Below are 24,081 nucleotides of genomic sequence, written 5' to 3' on the forward strand. Positions count from 1 at the left end.
GGGGGCGGCGGCGGGGCGGGACGGGACAGGGCTGCCCGCCCGCTCCCTCCCTCCCTCCCCGCGGGGCGCCGAGCGCCGGCACCGCGCAGTGTCGCACCCGAGCGCCCGCCGCGCCGCGTCCCCGCGAAACGCGCTGCCCAAATCGCGCCGACCCCGCGCGCCGCGCTCAGGCTCCTCCTGGCCGGTGCGGGAGGAGGAGGAGGCGGCCGCTGAGCGGCGGCTGCCGGAGCCAACGGGCGGCGCGGAGCGGGGCGGGCGCTGCGGGGGTGTCGGGGCAGAGCGAGGCGTGACCCGGCTGACGGGCACCGTGCGGCGGGCGCGGAGCCGGAGCCGGACCCGGCGGGAGCAGCGCTACCAGCGGCGGCAGCGGCGGCGCGGGGCGTCGGTATCGCTCGGCTCTGGCTCTGGCGCGGCGTCTCCTCCACCCCCTCGTGAGCCTGGGGAACCTGCAGCTCAAAGCCGCCGCCAGCCACACCACCATGTACACCAGCAACAAGCGGAAAAAGCTGTGGCGGGAGGAGAAAGGTATTATCGCCCTTCCCGGTGGCGGGCCCGCTTCTCCCGCCTTTAAGCCCGCGGAGGGCAGGGGGTGGTCCCGGTCCCTCGGAGCCGCCGCCTCTCGGCGGGGTGTCCGGCAGCGCTGCCCGCCGCTGAGGGCACGGGCTGGGCACAGGGCTCTGCGCTCCCTGCCCTTGTCCCGGAGTGTCCCGGCTGGCTCAGCCCTCCGGCAGCCCGGGTGAGCGGAGCTGGCCGTGTCCCCCAGCCCTCGGGCTGGCCGTGAGGAGTGTCCCCGGGGCGGAGGGAGGCGAGCGAGGGCGGCAGGGAGTAAACAGCCCCTCCGAGGGCTTCCCGCCCCCGAGTCACCTTGTGCGAGTGCTTCAGGCCGGAAAGTTGGGCACATGCCCTCAAAACGTGCCTCTCTTCCTTGCAATGCGTTTGTTTTCCGGGAGGAACCATGGTTTATTTGGTTCATTGGTATAATCAGTTCAGGTGCTAGTGTCGGTCAGCCGGGGTGAAGTGTCTGGGGTGTGGGACTCTCCGAGCACCCCTGCTTCCCGGCTTCTGAACTGTTGAGTTACTTTTATATGTATTTTAAGGACCCCCACCCGTGTATTTTCAGGTTATAAAACCCCAAAGCCAGACTCCAGAGCATGAAAACTGTGGGCCAAGTGATGCAGACCTTGCTGGTTTGGTACTTTATATCGATCCTGTGGAGAGCAATGTCAAAATGAAGAAAAAAATTCACACAGTGGAAGTGCACATTTATATCTGTGAGGAGGAAAGCTTCTTGGCTGGTGTGTTCCAAATAATGTAGTAATAGACGAGGAAAGAAAGAAACAGACCAGAGACTCATATTTTAGGTTATCTTTTTTTTTCTTTCATCACCCTTGTGCCTCCGTGTATGTTTCAAGCTAAGAAACTTCAATGAATAGGATTCCTTTCTAAGGAAAAATTGTTAAAACGCAAATGAACTTATTTTTCTGTAGGTTAGTTGCTCCTGTCAAATGAAGTGACTTTTTTTCTTTCAAACTGTCTTAAAATCCATGTTTCTCTAGTAAAGGTGAGGCAACAAATTTCTACCTGACAAAAGTTTCTCTTTTCAATAAACAAGGTACAGTTAAATTGTCTCAAGCATTGTTTATGTGTGATCAATTATAACTGACTTTTCCCTTAATGCTATATGTCGTTACCTTCAAAAAAATGCAAGGGCAGATGGGGAAGGGTTTGTGGTAGGCTCAGGTGAATATTCTTATTACTGCCACTTGTCCCTTTCAGCTCGGTTGCTGTCTGTGTGAATTCATAGCCTGGCAAGTGAACTCAAAGCCTTGGTAAGGAGGGCAGAGTGGAGGGTTTGAGGGGAAACTGGAGCTGCTGACACACTTTTGGTGTCTCAGTCAGCTGTGAGGATGGTGGTCTCCATCAGCATGGCAGTGTTACTGAATGCAAACCAGCACTGCCCACTGCTGCTGAGGGTTTTCCATCCTGGAAGCATTTTTCAGTGCTATCTCAAAATGGCCATTGGAATGGCCACAGCTCTCTGTCTTTCTGCCCAGTGAGAACGAACAGCATTTTTCAGTCCTTGCCCCAGTAACTGTGTTCCAGCACCATGGTGTTGGCCCTGGGTTTTTGAGTGAGGAGGGCAGAAAAAACTTCATTGCTGGCATTGCCCTTCAGTTTTTAGTTCTGTGGAACTGTTCTCATCAAGTACCTTCTTTATAGAGAGGAAAACCACAGAAGCCCAACTTCTTTCCTTCTTACCCAGTCAATACTTTGGAAATCAAATCTTTTGTCAGGGCTGCCTTCACCTTGCACAAGTACTCCTGAGCCCCTGCAAAGCTGGCTGTGCTCACTGGCACTGTTTTTCCCATGAAGCTCTGAGTGCAATTGCTCTCAGCCTTTTATATTCTGAAGCACTTCTTAAAAAGCAAAGAGCACTGATTGCTAAATATTGAGTTCAAACCCACTGACAATAGGCTTGCTTTTCTTAATTACTTTCTTGGTAATTAAGGGTTGGTCCACATCCTCCCCGGGGAGATCTTCCTTGAGGACAGCTGAAACGGAGCAGGAGCAGGAGTGGAGGTGATTTCAGAGCCTTAGACACAGGACTGGGCTGCCTGCAAACTTTCCAAGTTTCTGCCACAGGCAGAAAACTGTACTTGCCGTGAAGGCTGTTGGGAGCATCTTCTGGGAGGTTTGTGTATAATTAAGACTCAGTTGAAGTTCTTGCTGCTGACTCACAAGAGCAAACTTTTGTAAAACCTTCCTGTAGAGAAGAACTTGTATTGTAAAGGCAGAGGCCTGGCTCTGTCACCTCTTTAGCAAAAGGAACCCAGCCTTGCTCTGCTTGTCAGTCCATCACAACTGACACACTCCCTCAGGTCTGCCTACCTGTGGGACATCTAGTGTGCACCTCAGGTACTTGGAGTTTTGTGTGCCTGCAGCTCAGGTAACGCAGGTAGGTACAGATCAGTTGTGCATTCTGGTGACTCTCGTCATGTCATTGGCAGTTGTAAATATCCCAGTGAGATCCCGAGCCTGAATAATGAGAGAAATGTTTTTGTCATCTGAAGAAATTGATGTATTACTGTCAAAAATACCAAAACCCCCATATTTTTTAAAGGGAGGCTGTGCTCAAAGCTTGCCTTATTGGAGTGTGCTGACTTCAGACTGCACAATTAGGAAACTTTATTTTGGAAAAAAAACCCACAAAAGAGCCCCAAACCAGACCCCAGATTTTCTTTCTTGTTTTTTTAAGGTTTGATCTAAGAAGCAGTTTCCATGTGTAACTTTTTTGCTGCTTCTTCAACTTGAGGTGAAAACTCTCCAACTTGAGTTTCTTTTTATGTCCACCTAGTTCTTTATGTGAAATGCAAATAACATGGGTCTAGCCTTCCCCTACACCCCTAAAAATTCTTGAATCATTGAAGACCATTTATTACTGACTAACATGTCAAGAAAAACTGTTAGTGTGGTTAAAGCAGCACAGTGCTACTGGTAAAAATAGACCCAGACAATTGAGTGGAGTATGGGTGTTGTGATGTTCTCTACTGTTCTTTTTCTTTTCCCATCTTCCTTTGGGAGGGAAAAAGGTCTTCCTCTTGTGCTGATTTGATACTAAACATTGATGAGGTAGGTAGGGAGAAGAAGATGTGACTGCAAAAATGAGCTGAAGTGCTGAGGTTATTTGCAGTTTTGGGTCATTGGGATGGCTTTTTTTTTTACTGTAAAACTTAGTCCATTTATAGCAAAGTCTGAAGAAGAGTGAAGTTGGCAGTAGTTGTCATACTTGTGCGATGTTTGAGGCTTTACTTTTCACTAAATGCCTGAAAAAAGTGGTGATGTTCTCAGGAGAAAACAAAAACAACCATCTATATATATTTGCGTGTGGCAACCAGATGTGTCCTATTAAGGTTCAAATGAGCATCTCTAAAGCTAAACTTGCCTTTCTTATCCCCCCAGACACCTAGCAACTGACAGAATGTTTGCTTTAGTGCTGATCTCTTGTGAGGTAGTAGCATTCTATTAATTTCCTGCCATACAGCCTGCCTTTACTTGAACTTTTTTTTTGTAGTTCTGGTTTACAAACACAGAACCTACAGAATAGACTTTCATACCTGAAAACTCCCTATAAAACAGCAATTCCCTTCTAAAGTTGCAAGAATTAAAGTGGCAGGAAGAAGCAGCACAGTTGTGATGTGGGGAGGAAGCCTGGACAGCCCAGAGTGTGGGGAAGAGGTGTTAACTTTGCAGAACTGGGATATCCAGAAATAGGCATTTACAGCTGTGCAGATGCACCGTGTTTAGCTCCTGCTGTAAATCACCAGATCACTCATGTTTTGTCCTCTCAAGTGGCATCTCATTCATCAAGGGCACTGCATTGGTCACTATGTGGCTCATGTGCAACAACATGTAAAAGCTCACAAAATTTTTCTTATTTCTCTTTCCCCTAAACAGAGCGTTTGCTGAAGATGACCTTGGAAGAAAGACGCAAAGAGTACTTGGGGGATTATGTTGCATTGAAAACTATTCCAACGTGGATGGAAGACTTAAAAAGTAAGAGTGAAAGTGATGGTAAGTAAATTGGGGGAATCATAAAATACAGACTACTCTGTTTTCTCAGTCCAAAGTTACTTTTAGGAAGGCTAAGACTTAGAAGCCATGCTGTTATGAATAGTGATAGCCTAAAATGGGGATGGGGGGGCAAAACCCCAACAAAATTTCTTAAAGCCTCACTGGTGTCCCCAAACTCTGCCAGTATTCCTAGAGGGAGTCAATAACCCTTAAGTGTGTAAAGTACCTCTTCTCTGCATGAGTCTTACTTTCATGATACTCCATCAGTCAGCCATGCCTAAAGAACTTTGTCTTTGAAACTTACTGAGCATAATGATATGGAGAATGTGGGCAAAAGAGTTGCAGATGACCCAAAAGCAGAGGGGGAGTGTGCAAGTTGTGTTGTGTTCTAAAAATGCAGAAACTGGAGAAGAGGGGATTTGAATCTTCCCTTACTTTTGGTCCTGCCTGCTTTCTTGGGCTGAGGAACATCAGTCTGGCCTGGAATAACTCACATTTCCTTAGCATGTGCAGCCTTATCATGGTTGTGATCATCAGTAGAGTTCTCTAAATACTTGCAGTGAGGACTGACCAAAAAATGTGAATCCTAGTCACTTAGAGACTTCTCTACTCTGCAAGTAATTCTGTAACAGTGCCTTGTTCTTTGTGTAGTTCCCTTTCATCCACACAAGACTCTGGAGGAATATGGATGATTTCTGAGCTGGTTTCCTCCTCCTCCTTGTTTTCCTGTGTCTTTCTATCCTACTTGGCCAAAGCCTGTGTTTTTCTGAAGGAGTGTCTAACAATGAGACCTAAAGTACTCCCTGCTTCTGCAGATATAGGACTAATTTTCTGACCCTTTTGTTATCATTAAAGGCAAATACTAGCCTGGGTGAAGAGGTGTGTAATCTTGTGGCAGCAGGTGAACACGGTCTTTATGGTGATAGTCCAGGTGAGATGAGGCCTGCAGCTAATCCGTTGTTTTTAATAAAATGGGAAGGCTGTAATGCTTATTTTAGCACAATCTGGAGGAGCTCAACAATTTTCAGATGCCCTTGTCAAAAGCAGGTATTGCTACTGTCTACTCCTAAAAGCACCTGGAATAACTTTCAAAGTGAAAATATGTCAAGAGTTGTCTGAGCTCTTCAGCCCTGCTGAGTAGCTGTATTACATCATTACCCATAGACCACTTTCTCCCATTTGAGTAGGTCATTCATATCTTGCAACATCAGAAAGCCTTTATGTCTAAAAAGCAAAGGCTGCATAAAAATGAAAAAGGTTACCTGACTTCTTGCAAGTTCATTTTGGACGTCTCTGGTATGTGGGAATATACAGTATGTCATGTGGTTTAACTGGGAGACCCTTTATCCCTTCTAGCCCAAATGATGTTTTTATTCCAGCTACTCTCAGGTTCTCTATAAAGCACTGAAATTCACAGATCTTGTATTGCTTGGGCTGCTGAAAGTGACAAGGCGTGGATTTACGTTGTGATTGCTGTTACACTTCACAGAAGCAAAATGTCAGTGTCTAACATGTGGGTATTGAATCATGGCAGTGGTGAATTTATTTGCTTGTAGCTGTTTCTACATTCTTTCTGTTAGTACCCAGTACACTGCAAAAAATGCTGGAAGGAAAAAGTTGTGCTGAAACACTTCTGTGATACTTGAAGTTTTTGTTATACTGTACATGCAGGAGAAGATTTCTATAGTCACTCTTTTTCTTTGATGTATTTGTTGTAACTAAGCCATGTATAATAGTGAACTTCTGGAAGGTTGGACTGCTGAAATGCTTCCATGTTCAAACTGATTTGTACAATTAAAAGAAATATGTGTCTTAGTGTGACTGTTACTGCATCTGTTTCAAACTTTATTTCTCTTAAATGTTGAGCCCATTCTGAAGATATCAAGTGTGTCAAAAAGCTTTTTGAGCTGAAATACTGAAAAACTAGAATTTAAATCTTGCTGATGAGAACTTTTTCTCTGTGAGGCAACAGGTACAACCCAAATGAGATTCTGGAGAGAACAAGTGGAGCCCCAGTGATGCCTAAAAGCAGGCTGCCTGAAACAGAGGCCAAGACAAATTAGGAGTATTAAAAGTGGACAAATTTATTCAAGGTACATTCAGGCAAGCAAAATTCCACTCGAGGGACTACACCTAAAAATGGACACTGAGTCATGATCCCTTCACCTTTTTTAAGTTCTGTCCTATTAGCATATTAGTCCCAATTCTCCAATCACACTCTTAGGCAATGATGTTAACCACCCCAGGCCTGCTCCCCCCATTTCACTGTTGTTTACATATTTTTGGGCTCCAGGGCAATGAGTGTGTCCTTGGATTTTCTACTCAGAGGGTTTGTTTTGGCTAAAGGTGCTGGGAACAGAGGTTGTTAGCACTTTATAAGAAGCACAGAACTACACCAAGTTACAGATACATGAAGAGTAAAAAATTAGAAATTATTAAGGCATCACCAGGTGTAATGGAATCAGTGATGACCTGACAATTCCATGTCCAAATTCTGGTATTTTGCAGTGAAAGGTGGCTGCTTGCAGTGACAAACAGAAGAGGTCTGAAGAGTGGTGGTGGTGAAAAGAAAATCCTCTGTATACTTGTCAAGCCAAAACAACAGCTGATGGGGAATTTGGAAAAAGTTATTTACCATTTGCTCCCAACACCATATACAGTAAAAAAATGACAGATTGATTAGTAAAGCATAGAGTGGCTGTTCAGGAAGAGTGATGAGGAGAAATCAAGAAAGCAACCAAGAACAAATCAAGTGAAGCAGGCACAATCAATCAGCTGCTGGGGTAAGAAGCTGTAAGAGAAGGGCACAGATCTGAGCTGGCAGCAGTCCCCATAGATACTCAGTACTTAACTGGAGATTAAGGATGTTCAGTACTGCACAAATTTTTGTACAATGTGAAACCTTTACTGTGCCCATTTTTAAGTGTGAGTGACTCACTGGAGGGTGTTGGGAGGTTCCAGTTAGGCATACATTTTTGCTATGTGGAGGTTTAACAGAAGATTATTGAATAGTCTTTGTGCAGAATTAGTCAAACTGAAATGACCTAAGAGGCTCATATTGGGAAGGAGCCAACCTCACTGCCAGGGTACCTCATGGATGCTCTTTATTGGCAAGTTGGAAGAACATAGCTTAGTTTGTGGAAGAAAGTTTTTCCTTACCTGTCCTCCACCCTTTGAAAGGAAGTTGTGTTCAGAACTAAATTCTGAAGAAAACCAGTAAAGCTTGGAGCAAGTTTGGTGTTTTGGTAAGGCTGGAAGTCCTTGTAATAGAGTAACATAACATAGGGATGTGCATCTATGTAAATGCTCCTGGGGCATAAAATCAGGAATTCTGGGAGGCAGCTGACAAGGGCTTTGTCTCTTTGTAGCAACAAAGCTATTAAAAAACACTTGGAAGTTCAAAGAGGCAGTGTCTTTGTTAAAATGCTCTGCTGTGACTGAAAAAAAACCCTACATTTTTTGCAGGTCTCCTCATATGGGCATGACTAGCCATAAGAAATTAGGTTGGTGTGTGTTTTGGCATGGAATTTAGTCAATGTTTGTGTTAATTCTCGATTCTGGGAGGAGAGTGGCACAACGTAGAATGCAAAGACTGAGGCTGATGCTCACTTCTCTGAGCTGAGGGAAGCAATCTGATGTGGGTATGTGCATTTCCAGGAGGACTATGCTGTAAACACCCTTGATTTTTGGTGTGCCACTTGCCAGGCTGCACAAATGGATCTCAGTGATCAAGTGTTGTAGCAGTGGAAGGAAAAGGGACAGTTAGTGACAAGTGGTCCTCTTTAATGTTGAAGGGGATGGTAAGAAGACAAAATTTTTGTTCTTCAAGTAGTCCTATAAATGTAAGCTTCCTTTCTTTTCACTGTGTTTATTAAGGAAATAAAGAGTTGTCCACTTGGGAAACAAAGAATGAGCTTGTTGTAGAGAGCTGGATAGTGTGAAGATACTGTAATACATCGTTCTTCCCAACAATCCTTCAGATATACTAAGAGCATGCACATCTCATCCCTTTTCTCATGTACTTTCAAGTAGAGTCTCTTCCTGACAACACATGAATAATGGACTTATTTTATGAAGCTCTGGAATTTATATCACTTTGTTTCAGTGTTATTTATTATGTACCACTTTGTTAGGCACTCATCTTGTACAGCAACAGGAGCTAATGTTGCTCAGTGAATAAAATGCTACCATGTAGACTAATAACTACTAGAGTGTTTTTTGAAGTTAAATACATATATTAGCTTTTTGTTGGGTACACACTAATTCCCAAAGATGTGTTTACTCTGCAGTGGTGAATCTGAGAGATGGCTTCAGAAAACTTGTTCTTGAAAGCTTTTTGAAAAATTAGGGTCTTGGGAATTTTGTTGTCACTGAGGTTTGTGTGTCACTGGTAGAAAAACATTTTGTTGCTTTAATTGGGTAATTCAGAAAATGGAATAAGTGATTTTGTTTAACTCCAGGCAGCTGATAGTCCTGCTGACTCCCAAAGCCTCTGGAATTCATTGATATGACAGTGGTGCCAAGAAAACAGCAAACTGGGGTGTTGGTTTAAAGATCTTTGCTGGTGGTAAGAACTACTTTTGATAGAATGAAGTTAAAGTGGAAGGACACAGTAGCTGAGTTTATTTTTGTCAAAGGTTAAATGACACAAAAGGTCTGCAGTCCTTTTAAGTCTTGAAATATGTTTAGATGCTTTGGCAGCCTCTGAATCTTTTTAATCTGCTATTTTAAAAGAAAATGATATGGTTCAAACTATTCAAATTAATCTGTTTTAACACAGAGGGTTTTATGTGTAATAATAAGGCTTGGATTTAATAGAAGCATTTTTGTACTATGAATGTGTAGCTTTCTTAATATTCACAGTGGGTTGACACAAGATTATAGAGACTAAGCATGTAGATGGGGCACTCCAAATGCTTCATAGTGGAAAGAAAATGTGTGGTAGCACTGAGCTCTGACCAGCATTTCTTGAGATGGGTAACTAACCACAAGTAACTCTCCAAAGAGCCCAATATCTCCGTGCAGCCCTGCTTGATAGGAATGTCTGTGATGCAGGAGCTAGGAGCCAAGGTGATGAACATTAAACAGACTTTTATGGAACAGACTTTTAAGGAGCCAAGGTGATGAACATTAAACAGACTTTGGAAAGTGACACCACTAGTTAGCTGCAGTAAAATTCAGCCAGACGTCTACAAGTAAGAAATGGCATCTCTCTGAACCAATCAGTATTATCAGTTATTTGTACAGAAAGAGGAATTATGTTCAACTGGAATATGAAGATTGTTAGGCAAGTTTGACAGGCACAAGTTCTGTCTGTAACAGCTGTGTGGAACCTCTGTGCTTCAAGACCATCCTCCTACCAAAAATCTAAAAGTCCCATCAGCTTTTGTTGTGATGTTTTTTTTCTTACAGTGACTGTAACAACTGTCTTTATAACAGATTTTTAGCTGAGTGACAAGGATGAAAGTTAATTGAGACTGCTTAGTGTAATTTTTGCTGTCTGTCAAAAAAGGAAAAAGGTGCTTTGCTGCTGAAACTCTTGGTTAGATAAAGTTCAGAGTGCAGCAGTTTTTCTGCTGAGTACACACAGAAAACAGCAACAACTTGTGTGCCACCATTCAGGGTCTCCCCTGTTAGCTGTGGCCCTGAATGTGAATTCCAGCTTCGCTTAAACTCATGCTATATTCAGTTTTGTCTTTACTTTTCATGTATTGCCATACCACTGTTACCCATGCTAAACATCTTATCACAAGGTCTCTTCAAGACTAGTGTGTTTAAGGTTAAAAAGCTGTGTCTCTTAGATGCATGTGGAGATCACTGGTTATTAATTGCTGTGTATAATAGCTGGGGGAGCACCATGAGAAAACTAACAACTGTGGTTTCTGTGAATTGTGTGAGGATCAAGGTAATTAAGTATTTTGAATACTTGTGAAATTAGGTGCTTCTTGTGGAAGTGGCTGAAAACCTGTTTGCTCATTTCTGCTCTCTGTCCATGTTACATACATATTAAGGAAGCAGCAAAGGAAGTAGAGGGGTAAAACCAGAAAACCATGTTTGCAGCTTCTTGGTTTGTGCTAGAGGTGTCCAGCAGTCTGTAAGCCTGTGACATAATGTGGAATAACTTGAAGGCTGAGTTGGTACTTGTTTGGCTGCAGCAGATAGCCAAGGCTGCTAGGGCAGGAGGGTGTAACCAGAGCCCTGCATGCTGTGCTGTGCCCAGGCTCTTGGCTGCCCTTTCAGGATGTGTCCCAAACAGCTGCAAAGCTGCAGAGTGGTGCAAATCTGACCATGTGATCTGCTGACCCCACACACCTCTCTGGTTTTCTCAGTACACACCTCGGCTATTCATTTCCAAACACAGACTTGCACGGTACAGGGATGGGAATAACTCTTCAGGTGCAAGTTTACCTGAGCAAAAACTGAGCAATAATCTGTGTGTGTGTGTATTGGTTTGTTCCTGGAGGCAAATCATCTTCTCTAGTTAGTGATATCCCTGATATAAGCAGGTAAATTAGTGTGTTTAGTGTAGGGGATGGGGAGAAACTACAGGGAAACAAAAAGACTGAAGATGTATTCAGTTGACCTTGTAATTCCCTGGTGAGCTGCATGCAAATAACCTTTATAGGATGGATTAGCTGTCAAAGAGATGAACTTGTGTTGCAGTTTGCTTTAAAGTGTTTCTGGGGAAAAAAAGTTTCTTGCTTTCAAGATGATGATGAGATGATGATTATTAAAAAGTTCAGATCTGTTTACATAGATTAAGAACACAAAATCCAGTGTAGCTAATCCTATCTCTGAGAAAGCAAATCACTTGTCTTTGATGTAATTAAGATGACGATTGCTCTTTAAGCTGCTGCTCTGTGACTTTTTTTACAAGGTAACTTCCACACAGCATTAAGCTTATACAGGTCCTGGTTAGTTATTATTTTGTGCCTCTTCTGCATGCAGCTGAGAAAGCTCTTTTATCTGCAGTGGCAGACAGCTCCTTGAGGGGCAAGAGTTAACTGTAGGAAAGGTTGCTGCTCTCAACAATAAATAGGTAAATTGGTGTCCTTATGGAGGCTCTCCAAGCTCTCAATGGGCTTTGGAGAGCAATAGTAGGTGGAGATGCAAAGGGAAGTTAGGCACATCTTTGCCAGAAAGAATATTTCTAATGTTTAATTACTTGTGACATGAATCTTGACCAGATGAATAACTTTCAAGCCTCTGTCCTGTGTAATATGAGAAACAATCCTTTTTTTTGGTGTTTTTTTTTTTTTTTTTTGTAGCTGCTGAATGTCCCTGTGCACTGAAGTTTTGTGCAGAGGTCCCTAAGGAAGTACTAAGTAGAGTTAGGAAGTCAGGATGATGCAGTGTGCTGTCAGCTGGCAGGCTCATTTAGGGTGTGAGGGAGGACGGCTTTAGCAGCAGTGGTGCTGTAAGTTGGGATGTGCTGTTCCTCAGAAACTGCTGAGAAAAATTGTAGGCTCCAACTTGGAATATTTTGGTGGCTGACTTGAGCGAGGTAGTTTAATATATGCAGGGCAAAAGTAACAGGTTATATATTTTAGGTTGTCTTTGATTATTTTTTCTCATTCTCCTATGCATTCCTATATAAGGGTGAGCTTCTTTTTAGCATGAGGGATTGCAAGATCAAACCCCCAAATTAATGTATTGCTTTACAAAGACAGTTTCAGTAAGTCATCTAGCTTTGCTCAGTATGGTAGCTTGGCTAATGCCCTAATGTGTAATTTATGATGGATTGTGGCATATGTCCTCACAGTTGTTTGCAGACAGATGTGAGCCAATGTGGCAGCCTGATTAGAAGCCATGTGCCTATGATTAGGTTGAGGCCAAAACCAAGCTGTTAAACTGTACCCTTGTCTTGGCTCACTAATGTAGATCTTTTGCCTGGCTGTTTGACTTTAGATATTTTCAAATGCAGGTGGAAAAAGCTGATGTCCTTCTACAGAAGATGGAACCTTCTTTTGATTAGAGAGGTAGAGACTGGTATGGCTTGGTTTAATGTGATGTGTCTTAGATATGACAGATATTTATGAAGGTGCTGAACTATTGCCTCAACTAGGATTTGCTTCCTGGGACTCTTGGAAATTAGGGATGACGCAGGGTAGGCCAACCAGCTGCCTCTCTGTGGGTGTGGGAGGCTTGCATCAAGTTTGAAACTAATCTCACATTTGAACTAAGTAATGAAACTGCTTTAACTCCCTTGATGGTGTTGGGGGATCACTGGTGCAGTTAAGCTCACTGAGCTCTCTGTTTGGATCACGTTAACCAATGTGTAGCTACATTTGCCTCATACACAGTTAAACACTTGATTACACATGTGTTAAAAACCCAGTCTCTGAAAACCAGATAAGCCTGGCTTCTCTTTTTTGATTCAGTAGAGCTGAACTGCTCAGCATGTAGAAATGTCTCTTGAACCAGCAAGAGTCTGAATAAGTTGTAGTGTAGAATCACTGGACTGTTAAGGTTGCAAAAGACATCTAAGTTCATTGAGTCCAACCATTAAATGGTAGTAGTTACTCTGTGAAGTGATATGTGGCTTTCTCCATGTGAGGGCATCTAGCTGATGTGCATTTGGAAAATCCAGTTGGGAGAAAATTTCTCAGCCCTGTAGGAAGTGCTGCATATTTCTTATGATGCCCAGAAATGCTCTTCTGTGCTGGAGAGAAGGCTTAAGAATCCAGTTGAAAGATGATAAACTTGTATTTTGCACAGCTTTGAAAACCATTGAAATGATACTAAGAAATATTTTCTAATTCAGTGTGGGGTGTGAGGGAGAAGCATAGTGTTTGTGCACAGAAATTGTCCTAAGACTTGCAGGCTATTGCACATTGACTTGGCATGTTCACAGAAGTCTGTCACAAGGGCCTTTACCAAAGTTTCCAGATGTTTTTTGGGGGATGGGGTGCTATAGAATGCACATATTGCAGAATGAAGCCTCTCAGCCTTCTGCTCATGTAGCCAATACATTTATTTCTGAGAGTGGAAGCAGTTCTGTACAAGCACCTTTGCACTGAGAGCATCTCTGGGAGTTGGTGGTCAAACACAGTTAGAAAAGACTGCTCGAGTTTACCCAAAGGCTCCTGTCCAAAAGACTCAGCTCATCTCTAATGCAGAGTAGGTATGAAGAAAGTGTAGATATGAAGAAACTGCTTGCACCTCTGTCTTGCTTTAAAACATTTCCCTGCCTAATCCTGCCCTTTGCTCTTTCACAAAGGCTTGTTTATGCAATGGTGGGCTTTTTTGATGGTCTCCTTGGTATGGCTGGTTAGACTGTAAAGTTGTTCTGAGTTCTGTGTTTTCCCTTTGCTGCACAGGTCTGGCTTGTAGCTGAAGTTCAGCCTGCACTGGATTTATTCCCATGTGCTTAATGTAACCTTTTCTGTGTGAGTAAGGCACTCTGCTGCTTGCCTCCTGATATACTGTGTGTAGCAGTGCTGTCCTTTGGTGGGATTACCTAATGAATCTACCTCCACTGAAAGCAAACCCCAGACTTCATGTAGCTGTCACTGAGAGTATGGGTCAGTCATATTTAAAGGAAAAGCAGAGTTCCATTCTGTTTTTCTCTTCTTTCTGCATTCCCACCAGTGATCTTACAGCAGAAGGATTGTTAAGTGTACTGCAAATAACTAAATCCAGGAGAATATGTGATGTGCACAGACATTCTTATATTGACTTACAGGCTTTGAGATTTGGTGTGTCTTTAATTTTTAGGTAGATACATAGAAGAAGGTAGAGCTAAATCTTTCTGCTGACTGTTAGTGATTTTGCAACTGCTTGAGAGTTTGTATTAATTTCCATTTTTAAAGCCCTTAAATGAAGCAAATATGACTCACAAAACTAACGAATATTGGTGGAGTTGTCGTCCAATATTCAGTGTTGCCTCTGTCACTTGCTGTTTGGATTGAAGCTCCAGTATTCCTTAGAGTAGCAAATTTCATGTGGTATCTCAGGGAGCAGGGGAAGGAAAATGCTGCAAGGTAAGAGCTCCCCCCAGGCTTAATGTCTTCATGTAGAAAGCATCATCTTTTGCACTTGCATAAGCACTTACCTACCTGTCCCCTGATACTAGAAAACTGAGGTTCCTTCTCCCACTCAGTAAGCCATTGTCACTGTATGTCATGCAGAGAGGTTTTTGAATGACGATGCCGTGAAATATTTGCTGGTGGTTTTGCACAAGTTTCATGGTTTTCTGGTAGTAACATTGTATTTCCAAACTGTACTTCCAGTACCACAAAACCCTGTAATGCTCAACAAGAGAAGTCATTGCTTAGTAGTGGTTTAGGGAATGAAAAAAGCAGAACATGTAGAATAAAACTTGTCTGACTGCTTAGTAAGCTAATGAATGAAAGTAATGAATTTGTGGTTTCCCGCTATAAACTTATTTTAATCCTGCTTGATGCTTGCTTATTAAAAATGGGTTTTCATATTTTGGTAAGTAAAGTATATGCTGCTAAAGACCAAACAGCTGGCTGTTTGTGAAAAGTCATTTTTTCCAGCCAGTTTGTAAAGGTGAGTGGAGGAATGCAGCACTGCTGGTGGTGTGTTTTGGATGAAGACTCACAGTTACCCCAATAGGTACTGGATCAACTTAAACACACCAGGAATACTTGTATGAATGCTGTGGTACTGCCAAGACACAGCTCTTGCAGGGAAGGGGATCTGCTGTGTCTCGGAAGGAATCTAGTGAAGTGGAATCACCTGCAGCCTTCCAGCTTTATAGACAAGTATCAACATACCTGTGGGGCAATGAACAGTGATCTAAAGGAGTGTCATATGTTTGTCTCTCCATGTTTGAACTTTCATTGTTAATGACGAGCTCTCTGTAGGAGAGGGAGGTTATACAGTAGGAATTGAGTTTGAGGCAATGCCCTGTAGTTCTTGCCTCCATGTGACCTTGGCTGACCACTTAATGTACTTCAGTACAGCTCAGGCTGCCATTCACTGAGAAGAATCTATATTGAAATTCTTGGTATCACTTAGAGTGAGGTGACTAATAATCAGGCTTGGACAAGAACTTAGCAAAATACCGTATCCAGCAGCATTTTTATTCCAATGTATCATTGCATAGTCTGGAATATCTCTGAAGGTCCACATTATAAAAGCAACCAAACCAGACAGTGATTGAAAGGGTTTCTTGAGACAAAGCACAGCTCCTTCTGAGTCACAGCTAAACCAGCAGCCTCTTCTGTGGACCCTAAATCATGAAATTTCCAGCAAGCATAGCAACCACAGCAGCTGGATGCTGACTCCAAGTAAACACACAAATACCCAAGGGCCTCAGCCTACTTATGTCGTGTCTTTGCTGTCACTGTGCATGCTGCTGAAGTGAGAAGACTTTGATTTATGAATTGACAATTGCATGTCCCTGCAGACCAGGGTGCATCACAAATTAGAATTGTGAATGTGTTCCTGTTCTTGTTCTCCTCATTTGTTGTTACTCCTTTCTCAAACTTTGTTCTTTGGTACTTTTGCATTCCATACCAAGTCTTCCCTCGGTTTACAAAAACTCCATAAAAAAGGCAAGCTCCTCCTTTCCTTCTATTTCTTTCTCTCCCAGACTTAAAGGGTTTTTTTTGCCTCTCAGCTTTGTTATTTTGGGGATATAGAGAGCTGTGTGGGATAGACTGAGAAAAAGGTTGTTTAAGGACTATGCAAGACCTTGTAACACAGGAAAATTGCATTTTGCATGAATGTTGTGTGGGTTGTTCAGACTGACTCGCTGTTTTGATCAATTCTCATGGTACACCACTGTTTCTCTCTGTAATGTGTAAATGCCTTCAATGGCTCTCATTTAAACAGGTGGCTTAAAGGTCAAGGCTCATAATTACAGCCTTGTTTGAGGGCTGCTGGTCAGCATTTCACTATGTTTAACTTGGCCTAGGTGAGTGAGCTCTGGGCTTTTTGCAGTCGTTGTACAGGGCTGAGTTGTAGCCCCTCAGATGGGGGATATTTCATGCCTCCTGTAGAACCTTGGATAGGAGATACCAGGACCTTCTGACCTGGAAGATGATGCAAAGTGTGACCTCAACAGGTTGATCAGTGGTGCAGAAGTGGGAAGTGTAATTAATGCACCAGATGAGCCACAAAGATGATTAAAATGCGATTAGGGGACTGGAGCATCTCCTGTGCCTGGAGAGACTGAGAGAGCTGAGGTTTAGCCTGAAGAAGAGATACCCCAGATGGGATCTGATCAGTGTTTATAAACATATAGTGGAGAGTGTAAAAGAGATCTCTCCAGACTCATCTCTGTGGTACACAGTGGCAGGACAAGAGGTAGTAGACACAAGCTGAAAGAGGAAATTTTTTCTGAGCATTAAAAAACAAAAACACATACTTACTATGAGGCTGGCTGAACACTGGAACAGGTTGCTTGGAGAGGTTGTGGACTCTCTGTCTTTGGAGATACTTTAAATTCAGCTGGGACAGGGTCCTGGATGACTTGCTCTGGGTGACTTGATGATCACTAGAGGTGCCACCCAACCTCATCTATTCTGCCATTTGTGGTGTCTGTTTGCCTCCAGAGTTTGGTACTTGGCTGTAGTCATCAGCTAATCCAATTATGCCACTTGGTAATTAGCTGAAACAGACCATATTGGCAGGGTGTGCAGCCAGGGAGAAGGTGTTGGTGTTCATCATCAAGTGCTTTTGACTTGCATGTTGTGCTGCATTTTTGGCTGAGTAGAAAGTGATTTGTCTGCAACAGATGTTCCTTCCTAGTGCTCAGGTTCTGATCTCGTTTAAGTCCAAGAAGTGATAGAGCAAATCTGTACTACAAATCTGAAGTACTACAGTGCATCTGTGAATGCTTTCCCCCTGGTGATAGAACATATGGAAATAACGCTTATCTTGATTTAGATAAGCAATTGCCTTTCCTGTACAATCATCCACACTTAGTAGGAGTAGAAGCAGACAGGTCTTACAATCTGTCTTTTCTAATGCTCTGTAAGCCTATGCAGAAACAAATGAAGTGGAAAGTTGTGTTACATGTGATGCTGGTAATTGCTAATAGTTCACAATTTTTAGTCTGTACAGGAAACTTGTGAAATAAAGCCTTAAGTTTAAAAAAAATAGGCACTGAAGGTAAAATTAGAATGCGTAGCAGAATTGTTGCTGCACATTCCCCTGGGATCAGATGCACTCCTAAAGCTTGCTCAATCCCTCTGTTTTTTCAGCAACCCAAGAAAAGTGGTTTAGTGTCCCAGTCAGGTATTTGCTGAGGATTCTTCCAGGAGTGGAAAGGCTGGCTCTTGTCAATGTGATTCTTGTCCCTTGCTCAGGTTCTTTTTCCAGATCCTCTTAGAGAAGTCTTCTGTGTGGGGATACATATCTCTGTGGTGGGCAGACTTATTTCTGTTGAACTCGGAATTAATTTACTTCCTTCAGCTGTGAATTCTAAAGCGGACGAGAAGTGCTAAAGCTCTCCCATTTTCAGCTTTTTCCCCCTTGCAATCCAGTCTGTTGCTTGTTACTATGAACTAGAGGAGAAATGCGTCATGTGACTTGTTTAACAAACTTCCATTATAACAGTGTCAGCCTGTGAGCCTTGCTGCCATTCAGTTTTTCTCACTTGTTCTCCCTTTGATTCCTTCTCTTATTGGCTTTTGCTCATAGAGTGCCAAGAGACTTACTTTGCCATAGGTATTGCTTCATACCATGGGGTTTGGTATCAATTTTTACTACATCATGTGTGCTCTACTCTTTCATTAACGGGCGTTTTAAAATACAAATGTAGTGGTTTTTTATAATAAACTCTTCCAGCTCTATGTTTTTCTCCTCCCTCTAGTGGTAAGCTCTTTCGTATTGCTGTAGGGATTTCTGTAATTGGATGCTTGAGACCTGTTTAAAAAATTAATATACTTTACAGTATCCTAGACTTTAAAACCCCGGCTATTTGAGCAGTGACTGAGTTTCAGGGGTGATTTTCCAGTGCTGTAGGTTTGTGCCATCCTTGTTCATTGCACCAGCAGAGTACATTTATATCCTGGGTGGGGGCTCCCTCTAGTGAGATGTTCTGAGAGTCCCTTTTCCTCTTGGTTCAGATGAATTTTAGCTGTTTTCTTTTCAAGTGAAGTTTTTGTTGACTCAGTCTAACAAATTTTTCTACCCGTGTGTAAGCTGTAAAGGCCCTTTTCCTTTGGGCTGAGCTGGAAGGAGTTGTAAGCAAAGCTGAGGGCTAGGACTACCTATTTCCTTTATTTGGTGTGAAGAGCTCAGCTAATCAACCTCATCCTGCTTCAAGCTGTGCCTCTGTGGGCTCTGAGATGTTTCGAACATGACTGAAGGGCCAAAGGATGATGTAGGAAGAGCTAAATGAAATTGGATTGTGCAGGCAGAGGGGTAGAAGATGATGGGTGGATCTAGAGGGGAAAAGTGGGGGTGGGACATGGATGTTCAACTGTTTCTGGTGAAGATTTTCAGCTGTACTGAGGCTGAGGCAGAGGAGACAAGAGGAGGACCTAGAGCAGGTGTTTCCACTCTTGTATGTCTTCAATAATAGCCTAAAATCCCAAATTTTAGAAAGGGTGTGCCTGGATCAACTCCATCCTTTGTGAGTGTGTGTGCAGAGATGGTTAGTGACCATTGCCTTCACTTTCTCATAGGAGTGTAAGACTGAAGTTAAACAAAAATAAAAGCTGTCTTTCTATGTAAATAATAATAATAAAAACGCTGGATTAGAAATCTTGCAGAATATTTTTCCATTTGCCCAGCACTACTTTTTCCTCAGTCAGAGAAATCTGCTGTCTCCTGGTCCAAGTCCTTCCCGCTGTCCTGTTCTTGCTCTCTGGGGTTGGTTCCCCTGCAGGCAGCGCTGGCACAGATGCCTCACGTAGCTCTCGATGGAGTCAGAGCTTTGCTCGGCACCGAGGGGGAGCAGTGAGCCAGGCAGCAGCTCCTGGGCCAGGCTGAGCGTGTGCAGCCTTCTCCTGGGAGACACGGGGCAGGGAGCAGATGAGAGGGCAGAGGGACTGCAGGGGGCTGAGCTCCTCGGGCTCTCCTGGGCGAGCTGGGGCCTGGCTGGGCTGCCCCGGGCTGCAGGCTGTGGGGAGACCTCAGGCAGGTTCTGTCTGGTTCTCGTGGCTCAGCCTGGCCTCATTTCCTCCTGGGAGGAAGGGGTCTGAGCCCCACCTCTGCCCCTGGGCTCGGGCACGGGGCTGGGGAAGGGGCAGAGGGCCCTTGGTGCCTGGCCAGGCTTTCCTGTGCTCAGGGGCTGTCTGTGCTCACCCTAGGCACTGTAGCTCTCAGCGCCCTGGCACCGTGGCACCTGCCTGGCCTTTATCCCTCACCTCTCTGCACTGCCTCTGGCTTTTCTGCGGAGGCTGCAGCCAAGGCAGAGCACGGCGAGCAGCAGGGACAGGGCTAGGAAGGTGCAGCAGTGCAGCTGCACGGACCACAGGCTGGCAGTGCCAGTGTCCATGTCCGTGCCAGTGTCCGTGCCGGTTCCAGTGTCCGTGCTGGTGTCCGTGCCAGTGTCCGTGTCCGTGCCAGTGTCCGTGCCTTTGCCAGTGTCCGGCTGCCGCCCGTCCCGGGCTCGTACATCCAGCCGGGCTCTGCTCCTGCCAGGACAGCTGTGAGCTCTCCGGGCGCTGGGCAGCAGGGAGGCCTCGCAGAGCCCCGGGAGCAAGGAGAGCCCCGGGCGGAGCACGGCCGAGCTGCCTGAGGAGCTGCGGTCTCTTGGTCTCTCGGCCTCAGCCCGAGCTGGGCTGAGCAGAGCACAGCAGTGCCCGCGGGGTCTGTGCGGGGTGGTGGATGTCACAAGGCTGTCGCCTGGCAGCCAGGAGGGCTGGGAATGTCAAGGCGAGGCCAGAAGGTCTGAGCTTGTGGTTGTCTCAGCCCACTACTGTCTCCCCACTGTGGTCTGAGCCCCAGGAGCTTGGGGATGTGCTCCCCGTGATCAGCAAGGAACTGCTGACACGTCAGACTTACTACTCTTGAGGTGATGGACAGGGAGGGTAAGACTAAAAGGGGCAAATTTGTTTGGACTGCTTCTACCCTCTCACTAAATATTGAGACTCTTCTTGCTTATCAAGACGTTTTCGTCGTTCTGAAGGTTTGGAATTGATTCCCGCTTTGTTACTTCATCAAATGACTTCTATTTTTGACTAACTGATGAACTCAAGCTTCTTGAGACTTGTGTTGGAAACAATGTTAAAAGAGTAAAAGTGACTTTAATAATCTTCCCTCCTCAGTTCGTTGCTGGTGCTTTGCGTGTCTAACTTGGTCAAGTTTTGGATGATACATTTGTGCAAGGCTTTGAGGCAACTGAACTGTTCTATAGACTGAACAGGATGCAAATGAAATGATTCGGTGATGCAAAATCTCAAGAGTTTATAGGAATAAGGGGCCTGTGGTAACATTATTTAGTAACAAATCTGTCGCAAGCTAGTGTATGTTGTCTTCACCACCTGCCTCCTCCTAGCTGAGCAATTTAACGTGACAAAGCTCCAAGTTTAAAATTTGCATGGATTTTTTTTTTTCAGGCTTTTCTTCTGGCTACATGTCTTCACAAGTCGTTATGAATTTTGGGGCTGTTGGCAAATGGTGTGCTCATGTATTTTTGTACTCATTTGGTATAATTCTTGGAGAAATTACTACTTTAGTAGGAGGGTTATCTTAATTCCTCAATTTGTTTTTGCAATTTGCACCCTTCTGATTACCAAGTAAAATGATTTGATGGATCTCACTTCCAAAAATGTATGTTTCTACAGTATTGTAATCAAATGGTAAGTGGGTAAGGATTTAGTGCTTCCTACTAGCTTGGTTTGGAAACAAGTAACAAGCAAGCAGTGTGATGTCACAGTGCTGGTGTCTCTGTGGGTTACCGGTGCCCTCTCCAGGTGAAACCAGAAGATGCTGCAGTCTGACAGCAGTAGTGTCAAGGGACTGCTGCCTGCTCAGGGCTTGTAAATGATGACCTCAGACCCATGCTTGTAGCCTGATTTTTCTGCTTTCTTGGTTTGTAGGTGAAAACGCTAAAGAAGATCTGCAAGGGAAGAAAAGTCTGAGTGAGAAAGTTTCTCTCTATAGAGGTGACATTACGCTGCTTGAGGTGGATGCTATCGTTAATGCTGGTAGGTGGTTAAATATTTTATGTAGTAATGTCTTGAAAATCCTCTGTAGCTCCACAGTACAAGTGTGAACTCTGGAAAGTTGCCTAAAACTTTTGCGTCCTGTGGAAGTCTGTTGGAAAATACGTCTTTTTCCCCAGTTCCTTCATATTGCATCTGTTCATCCTGTGTGCATTTACTGTGGCAGGGATTATTGTGAAACTTTTATAGCACGGTTGCCATGAAAAAGTTAATGATCTAATGTCCGTCTTTTGACTTCATTTGGTCAGCTGAGACTCCACACTTCCTGTTGTAGAAGCCTCAGTTTTGATACTAAACTAGTGCAGTACATTCCAGTCTGCTTTTATAAATAAAGCCACTTGTGGGCTAGGTAATGTGAAGACCTTAACAACAAGGTGATAGGAAAACAGAATTTGTTTTATGTGGTTTTCATATTTGCTTTCTTGTCAGGAAATTCTATTTTTCAAATTTTTTGGCCATGACCTACAGAGCTGTAAGTGTTTTAATACCTCTTCTCTCTCAGCAACCATGTCTCCAAGTGTGCAGCCAAGGTGAAGAACAAGGTGAAGATGTGTGTAGCATCTCGTGACAAAAAGAGGGAAATGCTTGTGCAATTAGTTAATTTGTGTATTGGGTTATAGTAAGCTAGTTCAGTTTTTTGGCAAAAAACTATGGGAAGGTTTGCTCCTATGCACATACCCCCAGCCAAATCTTGCCTGCACTCCCCACTCCAAAAAGAGTGTGTGGTTTGTGTGTCCTGGGGCTGGAAATTTTTTCCTCTAGTATTTGAGTGGCATTGATTAATTTCCAAGAACTAATTTTGGTAGTATTCATTTCTTGGAAAGAAACATACTGCAATGTCTTCTCTGTGATGGAATAAATTCCAGAGGTTCCCAGGGCTGTAATGGCCAAAACTGATGTACTTGCTTATCAGAGTAGAATGCTATGTGGAGCTACAGGTTCATGTCTGTAATGAACACAGGAATGTTTGCTCACACAGTGTCAAGGGTACTGAACAGATTCTCTTGGACTGTTTGCTGTTTATCTCTTGTATGACATCCCAGTTTAACAGTGGACATCTGCCAATGGGTTTTGTTAAGTACAGGTAGAATTTTTAGCTTTTTCAAAACACATTTTTGCATTCCAAGTACTGAGGCTGCTATTCCCACGCAAAAAAAAATTAATCTTCTAGTTTACTGATGCACAAAAACCTTCGTAAATGACAAACAATACAGTAGCATCCATGTAACTTGATCCTCTCCTCACTGTGTTGACAAGGCCTCTGAAGCTTTAATATTTAATTTTTTTTCCCTCATTCTTTTTTTAAGATGATTTTTCCAGTAGTGCCTTTGCTGACTTCCTTACTTTATTGCTTTCCAGTAAGTCAATGTTAGCATACTTCTCTCCATTTATCTTTAGCTTCTCTTTGTTCATAGGCCTCTCTTGAATTACGGACTGGAACTAGTTATGGATTAGATTTAGAATAGAAATACTCTGCTTTTCTTGATTTAAATCCTCTTTTAATTCTCCTGAAAGGTCCAAAAAACCTATTTTCCAGACTGCCAATGTTATTATCTGTCTGCCATCCTGGTAGAGATGCATCCTGGTAAGAAATGCATCTCTCTGACAAGAAAAAAATAATCAACACGTATCAATATGCAATTTCAAGAAAAGGCTTAAAGACCACTCAGAACAAAACAGACTGAGGTTGAAAGACATAAAGAGGGGCATAATGTTCTGAAAATATCTAGAAAGCTTTTGGCAAAAAAGTTGTTTCTGCTGTTGTCTTCTGTAAATTGAATTTGTGCTTAATGGGAGATTCAGATTAGATGTTGGCAAAGCTACTTATTGAAAGGAACGTATTTATAGAGTGATACTTTGGTATCAGACTGACACAAAGCAGCAGTTCTGGGGCCAGGGCACTGGTAGAGGTAGATTTTTGAGATTCTTCCAACACTCTTCTGTAACCTTCCCCAGTTCCTAAAGGACATAATATATTAACTATTATGAGATGTCAATAAGTTTAGATTAAAATACTAACCTACAGTCACTTTGGAAAAACCAAATGCTCACTATATGTCAGTGCAGTACTTAAGCTTAAGCCTTTGATTTGCTCATGGTTTCAGTGTTACTTTTTTTCTGTTAATCTTTCAAGATGGAGGATAGCTGGAAAGCTACATGAAGAAGGTGTTTTGGTTCAAAATCCATATTATTTGTGCAAAACATCTGCTGTTCTGAGATTCTTTTTAAATCAAACAGTTTCAGTGAAATTGCGGTGTCTCTTAGATGTTACCTAAACCCATGTTTCTGCACCATATGATGCTTTTGCAAAGAACTCCATTGTTTTTCCTTTTGCAACTGAAGTTATCCAAACCTCAAAGACATAAAACAGTTAGTAGTCACATTACCAGCTTTTGTGAGTAAGTTGAATAAAGTG

General features: G+C 43.4%; 1 protein-coding gene across 6 annotated transcripts in view; it reads left to right on the forward strand.

The window, feature by feature from the left end:
- The first annotated feature begins 346 nt into the window (after positions 1-346).
- Positions 347-24,081, forward strand: part of MACROD2 (mono-ADP ribosylhydrolase 2) — an 824,802-nt gene continuing 801,067 nt past the window's right edge. For 5 of the 6 annotated variants that reach the window (XM_085054069.1, XM_085054070.1, XM_085054073.1 and 2 more), the window contains exons 1-3: positions 347-525; positions 4,456-4,572; positions 21,540-21,647. In XM_085054069.1, coding sequence (XP_084910195.1) covers positions 480-525; positions 4,456-4,572; positions 21,540-21,647 — 271 coding nt within the window. In that variant the 5' untranslated portion in view covers positions 347-479. The remainder of the gene's footprint in view (positions 526-4,455; positions 4,573-21,539; positions 21,648-24,081) is intronic. The other variant, XM_085054072.1, reaches the window with a different exon arrangement.

The sequence above is a fragment of the Lichenostomus cassidix genome, chromosome 3, assembly GCF_008360975.1.
Source record: "Lichenostomus cassidix isolate B80296 chromosome 3, HeHo_3.0, whole genome shotgun sequence".
Lineage (NCBI taxonomy): Eukaryota > Metazoa > Chordata > Aves > Passeriformes > Meliphagidae > Lichenostomus > Lichenostomus cassidix.